The following is an 11,218-nucleotide window of genomic DNA, read 5'->3' as shown; positions in this document are numbered from 1 at the left end:
TCAAACATCTTATAGCACATTCATGTAAAGCATAACTCTTCCTTGGGGATGGGCCAGAAGTTAAACATCATGTCCTGGTGGAGTTTTGGAAGAACATGAAAGTAAGGTCGTAGGTGGCTATAAAATAGTGATATGGTGCGAATAAAACAATACGGTTATATACAGGTTTGAGGAATATTTTGCTGGGATAATAGATTTCAACTGTTGCAAATCATTTGACTCTTGAGATGAAAGACATGATACCTTATCAAAATTGTTGAAAATTAGAAGGATTAATTTTAGCAATTAATTAGTTTTATTATGATGTATACTCTTCTAAAGTATAATTTTAATGTTGTGTGGATTTAGACTGAGCAGAAAAATAGACTTAAGATGGATAGGTTTCATTTTCTTAAATATATTTGATTTTCCTTAAAATATAAAACTGAAGCGCTCACTTTGGTAGACCATCTGATGATTGGAATTGCCTCATTTTAAGCCACGGTTGTCTCATAATGGCTATGTCATATTAAAATATTTAAGATGATTTAACTCTTTGAATATATTATCCTTTAAAAACACACGGTATAACTCTTGAATTCCACATACTGAAAATTCAAGTTGCCAAACATAGTTTCTAAATTCCACATGCTTGGTAATTCATGTCATCCATACAACATAACTTGTTGGATTTGGCACTTTGTTAGTGCTTGTGTTTAGGAACAACCGAGGATGGATGGAAGCACACGAAAGAATTTCATGGCTTATATTTTGCTTCCAAGTAGGGGTGGCGATGGCTGAGGCTCAGGCTAATGATGAATGGCCTGATCAGGCCCGTTGAACTATTTTGTTAATACCTTAAAAGTAGTCTGCCAAACTTGTGTAAAACCAAATGTGCAAAATGAATTTCTATGGGGAATTTATGAGATCATCAACCAAGTGTACTCAGGTTTCATTTGTGTTTTAATGACACAGATGTGATAAGAGTCCACGCTTCTTGATTTATTAGCAACTTTTTGGTCATGGCACCCATGATTACCCATGTGACTTTGTCATCTGATAACTATGACCGCCCATATGGTGGACCGTGCAGTAGATAGACATCTGCATAAATATTTCATGAGTTGGTCTATATTATCACAGGTTTGATAGCCTTTAAATAGACAACCGAAATAATAAAATGATGATCGATCGCTTTCATGTTAAATGAGGAAAACGAAGCTGCTATGATTGTCCATTGGCGCAAACTCCTATACATGAGAGCATTCTCTTTTTTCCTTAAAATAGTGATGCATCTGACCATGGCCTATTGCCATCTTACTTACAACGACTGACTACCCTGCAGGTTCCTCCTTGGAAATGCTCCATGCTCAGATACGAAGTTGCAAATCAACTTTTCTTTATTTTATTCCAACATGTCTCTCGCGAAAAAGGTGGCCCACTGGGGTGAAAATCTCACTAACCTACTCATTAGGTAGGCCATACTTGTACATGTAGTCAGACCATCGGTTTTCCTTCGTTTATTTGAGCTGTGTAGCCCACGTAATTAGCAGATTATACTAGCTTTCACATTTGGTGTTCTTTATGGTACCACCCGCCTTTTGCAAGGTTTATATTTTCTATAAAAGAGGCAATTTAGGAGAGAGAGAGAGAGAGAGAGAGAGAGAGAGAGAGAGGTTGAATGTGATAATTCAAGTGGACCATAAGTCAAACAATGATAACAACAATAATAGCAGTAAAATAATCTTATTTATTTATTTATTTATTAAAGTGATGATAATTTTATTAGAAAACACTGGAGCTGAAACATATAAAAAAGATAAACAAAATACGAACAAAAACTTGTTACAACTCTGACTAACAAATAGGAAAATGATCATGCTAATACATTAGCTGCTTGAGCCCAATCAATGGCATCCAGTTTTGCCCTAATGCGCCTAATATGATTTTTGAAACAATAATTGTTTCTTTCCAATCAAATGTTACGTAATCCAACTAGCAAACACAAATGCCTAATTTGCTCTTTTCCCATCTATGCCAAGCAATAAAGAACTTATCAATCTAACTTGGAGCAATCCATGCTAATTTACATAGAAGAAAGAAACTAACTCAAACCTTTGAAGCAAACGGACAATGAATAAAAAGATAGTTCACCGATTCCTTATCTTGAAGACATGGTATACATACATTCGTAATAATCATTTGCCACTTACGTAAGTTATCTATTGTGAGGACTTTATTCCTACTCTCTAACCAAGCAAAAGCTACCACCTTTGAGGAAGTACCATACCGCCAATCATGTGATGTGTGACGCTCAACTTGCTCATGAAAATCCCCTTCAATCATCAAATATACTTGATAACAGTAACAATGATAGCACCTCACCTATAACCAGCCGCTTGAATTATATTGGCAGTGCTCAGTCCTAGTGAACTTGGGGAGGGCGGATTATAGGTGAACAATTCTAAATAGACAGGCCAAGCTGGAGGTAGGGCTAATACCCGTTAATCAGGGGACCTATCTACAATAGGTCCCACAATTAGATGGTCTATCTAAATCGTGTACAATTTGAGTGCCCGTGAATCCACCACCATATTATGTTTGAGTATTAAATAACTTTTCAAAAGGAAGTGTTGTACTCTATTTTTGGCTGTAATGAGAAAGTCACAGGAGGGTGACACGTGTGGCATTGCATGAGGAATAGGAAACGGATAAAAAGATCTTCAAAGATTTGGAACACTTTTTGTAGATTTAAATTGGCGTAAAGCTAACTTTATACATCAGTAATTGGTTGACAACAGATTGTGGTCGATATACAAGAAGCGCAGCCGAATGGTTGACATGGAAAGATGCAGAATACGGTCGAAATGTTTAAGATATAAAAGGAGGCCAAGGGCAACTAAAATAAAACTTTGGCCGACAGAAATAAAGTGACCGAGAGGCATTTAGAAGCAAAATAGAGAGGCATTTAGAAGCAAAATAGACAGAAGGACGTGTTAAAGAAAAATAAAAGGATTTGGAAAACTACATGTTAATAATACACAACCGATGTGTGACCAATGAACAATTAGCAACTAAAGCATGGCTTGGTCGAAAGAAGAGGAATAATCAGGAAAAAGAAATGTACTAAAAGAATGACCTAGAGATGAGAAGAAACTAAAGAGGCTTTTGGACTATTGTAATCGTTATAGTAATGGAAGAAGGATCTAGAAAAATAAGCTACAATAAAAATCTATAAATAGTAGTTGAATGTGACGAAAAAAAATATTCAAAAAAACAACCAACTATCAATAATCAATCAAATCTATCAATTTATCTTTTATCTCAGCTTATTCTAGGAGTAGCGGTATTTCTTAGCCATAACCATTATTTATAATTCAAGTCTACACTCATACACTAGATTTGTTCATTATCCAATATCAAACAGTTCTTTCTAAATACGCATTCTTGCAATTACTCGTAGCGACTAAGTTGCTCATAGTGATCGATAGTGAGTTTTTCCTTTTGTTTGATTTGCACCGGTATTCTGAAAGTATTTTCTTTTATAAGGTACAAAGTAACCCATCTTTAGAGAAAAAACCCCATCCTTTGATTATCGCCTAATCACTATTAAATCCTGCAGGTAGTTGAGTGTAGCTGAGTAAGGGACTGATCTTCTTAGAATTTGATTATATACGTTCATATTAGACATATCTGCTTATTTTAACACTTGGAGTGAAAGTTGACCAATTTAAATCAAGTTGTATATAATACTGGACATATTTGCTTATTTTGGTACTTGGAGTAAAAGTTGATCAATTTGAATCAAGCTGTTGTATTGATTCTGGCATGCCCGCACAATAAAAAAAACAAACCACAAACCGAGTGTCCAACGGGAAGACATTCGGATATGCATCTTTCCTGCACCTATACAGCGATGTAATTGGGCACGTATGGTCGTCTAATAAAATGAATGCATTATCACCACTTACAAGAGACGACCCAGTGTGTTAAGTGCATTGAAACCTTTCCATGCACCTAGTTGGATTTGGACTTACTAAGCATCCTCATCACCTGTGTTAACAATTTATTAGATGTAGTGCCCTCTTTGTCGACTGCCACAAATACCTCATACTAAGCACATGACCAAAATTTATAAAGTCAGCAGCATGGCAAAATGGATGGAGAAGATCATTCCTCATAGGCCAGTCACAGATGTTTGAGACTCACTGTCGTGACCTTTTGCACAGCAGGGTAGTGGAATAGTGGAGTGAACCTAATGGACGCTCATCATGAGCGATGCAAATACCAAACAGTCCAAACGCAACCAGGTGCCTGGAAAGGTTTTCATATACTCAACTATTTGCCCATTAAGCTTGTACAAAATTAGGTCACGGTTCAATTATCAAAGCCCAAACCCCAGACATACGGGGCATCACCCTAAATTGCCGATGCATTAAAATCCCCCAACCCCGTGACAGGATGAAATTAGCTACAGATCTTTGTTTTTAAAAAAAATTAAAAATAAAAATTGAATGTGAACCATTGCTATATTTTCTTCCCTAATCATCTACATGCTGGGCAACCTGCTGATTAGTTAGCATCCAATATGGGAGGTCTCTAATTTTTTCGAACTTGTGTATTCATAAAATTAATTTAAACATGGTACGTACGATGTTGACTTTATGGGTTGGGCCTGTTGAACCAGCAGTCTTGAGCAAACCACCCACAAAAAAAGGTTGGCCAGTCGGGCTTTTCAGCCACAGGTCAACATAAGTCACTGACATGGCGCATACATACGTTTCATCATCGATGGTCAAAGTGAATGTCATCACTTATGATGGGATCACATACAACAATTTGCAGACACCATTCATCAATTGCAGCAACAACATATGAATTACCAACGCCTCCAGATCTTCCATTTTGATGAACAAAACATGCTACAGATCCTGCTCCCTCATGGGCAACATGCTCAGCCGATTCAACTAAACTCACCCAAGTTTTGGGCAAACTCAGGTGGATCGACTGACTTTTGCATGTGAAGTGGCCAACATATTTGCAACCTGCAAAAAATACCCAAAAACACCTGTTTATGCAAATGGCACCCAAGAGCTATCACAAAACTTCTAGATTGAAATGCCCACTGTTATAACTGTACAACCATGAAAGGTACTTGGAGGGGCTAGGCATAGATGATTAGGGTTTGCCTTACCTTTTGAATGAAACCAGTTGATTGGGGCCCAGCTTGGGCTCCCCACGTTTTGTTTCACTCTATCAACTGCAAGATAAACCTCAGCAAAAGATGTCAGATGCATTGAAATTCCGAAAAAGAAATTCAGGTTAGGAAATCAACAAATCTTGCTGCAGGAGTATGAGCGTTGTTGAGATATGCCATGAGCCCTTTTTGCACAAATTTGTAAGTGAATAGATCCATCACACAAAATGAGAAGAGACTGCTGCATTGCTGCCATAATTATAGCCTTATATTTATGAAGCATAATGGATTAACAAAACCCAAACAAAGATTTCCAGAGACAGCGCAAGCCGAGAGGCAAAATGAATATTCGAGTGCAAATTCCAATGCCAACAATGAATATTTATCATCCCCTGTGAGGGAAAACATGACAGCCTTCCATTTCAAGTCATCCTTCCATAGTCCTTTCTTGCATGGGACGATGGTGGAATGGCGGTATTGGGATGCCCAGTTCTTCGTCCTACAGAACAAATCATTACGCTAAATGTTTATAAAGGATAAAGTTAAAGATAAAGCAGAAAAGGAAAGAAAAAAAAGAGGGGGCAACCATCACTTTTGGAAAGAGAACCATCATTCAGATTGTTGCCATGAAAACCATAAAATCAATGTGGGAGGATGCTATTGGTAGAGAAGTCCACATGTAGCATCAGTAGGCACTATAGAAAGTATGAAAACATATACCATGCTTGATTGAGCTTTTGTGCAGCCAGACAAAATGTGTATGGAACAGCATTTGCCGATCAAGTTTATTCAGATATTGGGCGCCATTGAGGATGGGAGATAACCTGACATTTCCCCCATCAGATGATCCTAGCAGCCTGATTGCACATTATTAAATGTGGAGCAATGGCTGAAATTATCCTTTTTCATTCAGATGCTAAAATCACCTAATAGGAAAGATAAACAGGGCATGGCCCATTCCTAATGGGGTACGTCGGATCAACAGTTCAAGTTACTGACAGGTAGGTTACCGGAGTACCATTGCCTGATTGAATTTTGAACAGGAAAGGACACTGTTTTCTCTCAATAAAGCATCATATAACCAATGGATACTGACCCCATAATTTCTCAGTTACAGAAAATCACACAATCAGATATCAGAGGCATCACTCCAGCAACAAATTTCCTATGCAATACACATACAGTTATTGGGATACCAAGTATGAGTCGAATACAAGTTTAGAGATTTAAATGAAGCACATATACAGATTTGAATAAAGCACAAATAGCTCAGACATTTCTTAGAAAGTCTATGGAGGATTCAGATCTCCCTCAGAAACCAGGATACTGCATTGGTAACTACCCCAATGTTTTCATAAATAAAATCTCACTCACAGCAAACTCATTAGAGGAAAAAAAGAAGAACATAAGAGAACAAATACCTCTTAAGCAGTGTTACTTGGACATATGTCTACTTGGTTTTCTTTGCCATGCCAGCCACTTGTGACACTTGGACACTCCTCAACATGACAAAACTCCTCCACTTGGAAGGAGTGTCCAAGTGATGTCAGCAAAAAGTGCCATGTGTTGTGCGTTGTATAGACATATTCGCCATTACATTTTCTTGCACCCATCTCAATTTTTTGTTTTAAAGCCATACGATTCTAGCTCCTTCCCCACAAGACTGCCTATCCATACTCTTGGTGTCGAAGAAAGTAGAAACTATTAATATGGACTCCCCGTAGTACTCTAGGTTACAAATCATTTCTATAATAAATTATATGGCTCTAGGTTACTAATCATTTCTATAATAAATTATATGGCCTATGTAATAAAAAAAATTGCTTTTCTTTTTTGCTTAATTTTTAATTTTTATTTTAATGACAACTGGGTGTCCCTGCCCCCCTTTAAGGTGAGGCAATTCTGTGCAGATTCACGCAACCACTCACCAACCACGTGCATTGGGTAATCCACGGGGAAGGGAATCGAACTTGTGTCTGTGGGGAGCAAATCCACGACCGAAGCCGTTCGCTCAAACCCGTGACAGGTCTTTTTAATTTTCTTTTCCCCAGTTCTCTGAAAGAGATCAAGTACTAAACTATTCATACAAGTAACCAGTCTTGAAATACTTATTGCATGGGTTTTTGTTATGTTTGATAATCGACTGTTTTAGTTATCCATTAGAAATATGCAAATGGCCTTTTTATAAATCCTTTCTTCCATTTTATAATTCAGTTGACTTTCCATCAGACCAAAAATCCTCTAGTTTCATCTTTTCATTATTAATTTTATTAATCAATTTATTCATTTATATAAATTTTTTTTATTTATTTGGGTAAGGAAGTACCATGGAGCCTAGATTTCGACTGAAATTTAGCATCTCTGCCACATATCCAGGTAACTCTGCTATTAAGACTAGATGAAATACTGGAGAGGATTAGCACTTCATGGCATGCAGTCAGGGAAGTACTTTTACCTGGAGAATGCGGAACTGCAGCATTATAGCTGGGTGGAGTCGACTGAAACTTTGGATGATTCCGCTCACCATGGCTGAATGTTGACTGTACATGGTTGAACCGATGAAGAGGTTGCTGACCAAAACGACTGGGAGAGTTTTGTGAGAAGTGAAGCATATGATATGAAGGCTTTGACATGGGATGGCCATAACCAGCGTGCTTATCATGGACTGAAGGGGGACTGCCCTCTATGTGTGAATATTGAACTGGTCCATTAGTTCTGCCAGCAAACAAAAGGAACACGTAAATTTAACCCTTGCTAGATTACAAAATTAACTCCCCGTTTGTAATCATGCAGGTTACTCCAATCGAATCTAATCAGATTCATCTGATCAATTCGTTTTGAGCAGGAGAGGAAACAAAATCGATTGAAGAACACCACACTTCTAACATCTAACATCTTTCAACTTTCAGAAGGGATATTTTCAATAAACCAAACATCCAGCTTCTTTGGATACAGATCCTTTAGGGTAAAAACCAGGAGAAGTGTAGATTTACCCTCTATTGAAAAAACTACTAAAATTTTCATGATTGAATGTCCCATGGAAAATGCTAATTGCACTCACTTGAGTGCACTTTCGAAGTGTACTCACAACACGTGGAAATGAGTCACACATGCATGATCGGACCAGCTGGTCACGCAGTCCTCATAGTAGATTCCATCTATAATCAGAAGAATATGATTATCAGGTAGGCCATGCATGTACATAGAATTTGAACTGTTTGTCAATCTTTCTTAATTGTTAATTTATTTTGTACAGGTCATGTCACTTGATGAACATGCAGGCCAGGTTTTCTAGATATGGCATCAGGCAGCTCTGATCTCGCACATGTGTGCCTTACTTCCATGAGGTGAGTGCACTTTCAAAGTGCACCCGAGTAAGTGCAATTAGCATGACCGCCTGTTCCACAGCCTTGTAACATTAATTCAAACTCTACAAAATCTTTAGGTTTAAAGAATAACGGTTATTGATTTTGAGCCAGAACAATCACTGATGCTATATCGGGAGTTCTGGAGCATATCAGAACACACAACATACCTTTGGTTAGTTGAAATACTCCTTGAGCTTGTCCGCGCCGGGTTGTAGCCACGGCTAAATCTACCAACTCCACCCGTCGTAGTTGTAGATTCTGAACCATGACTAAGGCGCATACCATTGGTAACTCCAGAAGTCAGGGAGCTAACATCAGAACCATCCTCTTCCAGAAGAAGCTCCTCACTGTAACAGAAATAAGTCGCATTCATGTAACACCTGGCATTAACAAGACATGGATTTTCTGAAATCTAATGGCAGCATTCAGCATACTTCCTCAACATTAACCATATTAGCATCAGTGCCACTTATTGCATCTGATGTTAAAAACATATACGTCATCAACAATGAACAAATAGAACATGAAAAATCAAACTAACCAAACAATGGCTCTTCATTGTTGTCCATTCTCGACAGTTATCTGGTCCGCAGTGTTCTCTCCAGCTAACATCTATTGGGCCATGCCATCTACCATACGAGATTTTCTGCTCATTGGGCACACAGCAGATGGAGGAACTTTGGGCAAGAAGAGATGGATGCTCATTCTTCCAGCAGTCCTCTGGGTTATTTGGGGAGAGAGAAACAACCAGTGTTTTTGCAACAAGAGTATCTCGGCTAGAGCCTAGAGGTGTATTTAACAGAGCAGTTCTGTTATTCAGGGATTGGGCTCCTTGATGTGTGAGATTTGCTTTTTCTGGTTTATCGGGGTTCTTTTGTGGCCGGGCGGGCGTTGTTGTTGTATTATTTGTTTTTCTTTTTAGCATTGGTTTGCTCTTTTTTTTCTTTCTTTTTTTTTTAATATATATATATATATATATTCCAGCTTTGGCCAAATAAAATTGCACATTTCCGAACACACAAACTATTGCAGGGGCATTTTCACACCGGGCTCAAGTGAGATGGCTTGTGGGATGCAGGGGCACACTTGGGGTGGGTGGCCCATGTGAGGCAATACCCATGTAATGTGGGGCTCACAAGGGAGGTTTGGCTGAGGTCCTAAATCATGCGATGTGGGGTCTGGGCTATGAGATAAAGGGATTGATTTGCCATGCTCTATCAGTTTGAGCTTTTAGAGCAAGTGGTTAATTGTCCTGCATCACAACCCATCCTTGAAAAAAAAAGAAAACATTCTCTCAAGAATATTTTGAGGCTGATAATTTTCAGAAACCATATTGCCATCATTGCCAATTATTCCATCTGATGTTAAAAAAAGTACATGTCAAGGGTCTCGACAATGAACAAATAGAACATGACAAATCAAACTGACTAACCAATGGCTCTTCATGAAAGAGTTAAATTACCAAGGTTCATATACAAACCATCCTTCAAAAAAGAAAAAAAAACCTCTCGAGAATATTTTGAAGCTGATAATTTTCAGAAACTTCAAAATCCATCTTGCTACAAAATATCTCTGTTTCCAATTCCCTCCTGTCTCGTTATTTTGAGAGGAGAATACTGTCCCCAATTGGAGAACGTTGACTTTCAAGAAAAATTAAACAGGAGCTATGTAAATTAGTATGGGCCCTTCTCTGGAAAAGCACCTAGTGCTGGCAATGGGCAAGGAAGCCCAGGCTAAGCAACCGGCCAATTTTCAATAGGTCCAATTCCTTCAGTTCAAAGTTCAGGCATGGGACCTTGCAGGCCAACAATAGCCACAAGCCCTCAGAAATAACCTTAAGCTTCAAAGGGAAATTTATGCCATGTGCAAAGTTATATTGTTCGGCAGTTTTGTTGATACTATGATGCATCCTGGCCATAGATTAATCATATCAATGCTTAAGGGCACAGAGGTGGACCCCACATGTCACCAGATGATATGGGTGTGGTCTGGATGGTCCAGATTTCTGTACAAGTGGACTGTGTGACCCAAAGGATTCATTAGATAGTCCATAGGTTCAATCGTATGCCAGTTCATGAATTCAGTGTTCTATTTTTGAGCAACAAGTAACTCTTCAAAAAAAAATAAAAATGAGCAACAAGTTTTTATTTCTGCCATGAATATTCCATTATTCAGCAGCATCATTCTAGTGTCGCCAGGGATATCCTCCAAAAGTTACTGCAAGTGGAACTGTGGAAGAACTATTTCTGGAAAGAACCCACGACCAGCTGCCAACTTCTTGTTATTTATATAATCAACAACAGTTATATAGTGCACCCATGTGCGTATGTGGGGTTTGGGTGGGTGGGTGTACGTGCATGCATGCATGCATGTGTGGGTGAGTGCGAAAGGATCGGCCACAATTACAACTGATGGCAGCAAGAAGTGATTTTTTGAAACAATGTGCAGACTGCAGACACTATACAGCCTCTCAGCAATAGACTGGTGGCCTTTTATTTAGAAATTGTTCTCTGCTGTTTATTTTCTAAATTAGGACTACCTTCAAAACAGCAAGTTTATGTCTATGAATGTTTTTTTTTTTTTTTTTGGTTCCCTTTTCTGAATGACAAGAAAACAGAGAGTTTGGTATGGGGATGGGGGCCAGTGAGGGGGGAGATCATTATCAATATAAAAC

At 38.4% G+C, this 11,218-nt stretch overlaps 1 protein-coding gene and 1 long non-coding RNA gene across 8 annotated transcripts in view; one reads left to right on the top strand and one right to left on the bottom strand.

Annotated features, from left to right (window-relative positions):
• Window positions 1-4,570: 4,570 nt before the first annotated feature.
• Window positions 4,571-11,218, bottom strand: part of LOC131232907 (dual specificity protein kinase YAK1 homolog) — a 33,746-nt gene continuing 27,098 nt past the window's right edge. For 2 of the 7 annotated variants that reach the window (XM_058229429.1, XM_058229430.1), the window contains exons 16-19: window positions 8,712-8,891; window positions 7,632-7,891; window positions 5,174-5,239; window positions 4,571-5,024 (exon numbers count right to left, since the gene is read on the bottom strand). In XM_058229429.1, coding sequence (XP_058085412.1) covers window positions 4,765-5,024; window positions 5,174-5,239; window positions 7,632-7,891; window positions 8,712-8,891 — 766 coding nt within the window. In that variant the 3' untranslated portion in view covers window positions 4,571-4,764. Of the gene's footprint in view, window positions 5,025-5,173; window positions 5,240-5,394; window positions 5,676-6,272; window positions 6,342-6,415; window positions 6,694-7,631; window positions 7,892-8,190; window positions 8,335-8,711; window positions 8,892-11,218 lie in introns of those variants that run through there. The other 5 variants (XM_058229432.1, XM_058229431.1, XM_058229433.1 and 2 more) reach the window with 5 other exon arrangements.
• Window positions 6,791-6,996, top strand: LOC131232908 (uncharacterized). Its single transcript, XR_009164977.1, has 2 exons — window positions 6,791-6,908; window positions 6,947-6,996. It is a non-coding gene; the product is annotated as an uncharacterized LOC131232908 (long non-coding RNA).

Source organism: Magnolia sinica, chromosome 18 (genome assembly GCF_029962835.1).
Source record: "Magnolia sinica isolate HGM2019 chromosome 18, MsV1, whole genome shotgun sequence".
In the NCBI taxonomy this organism is placed as follows: Eukaryota; Viridiplantae; Streptophyta; class Magnoliopsida; order Magnoliales; family Magnoliaceae; genus Magnolia; species Magnolia sinica.
The sequence above is the reverse complement of the archived record's forward strand: the minus strand, read 5'-3'. Positions and strand labels throughout refer to the sequence as shown.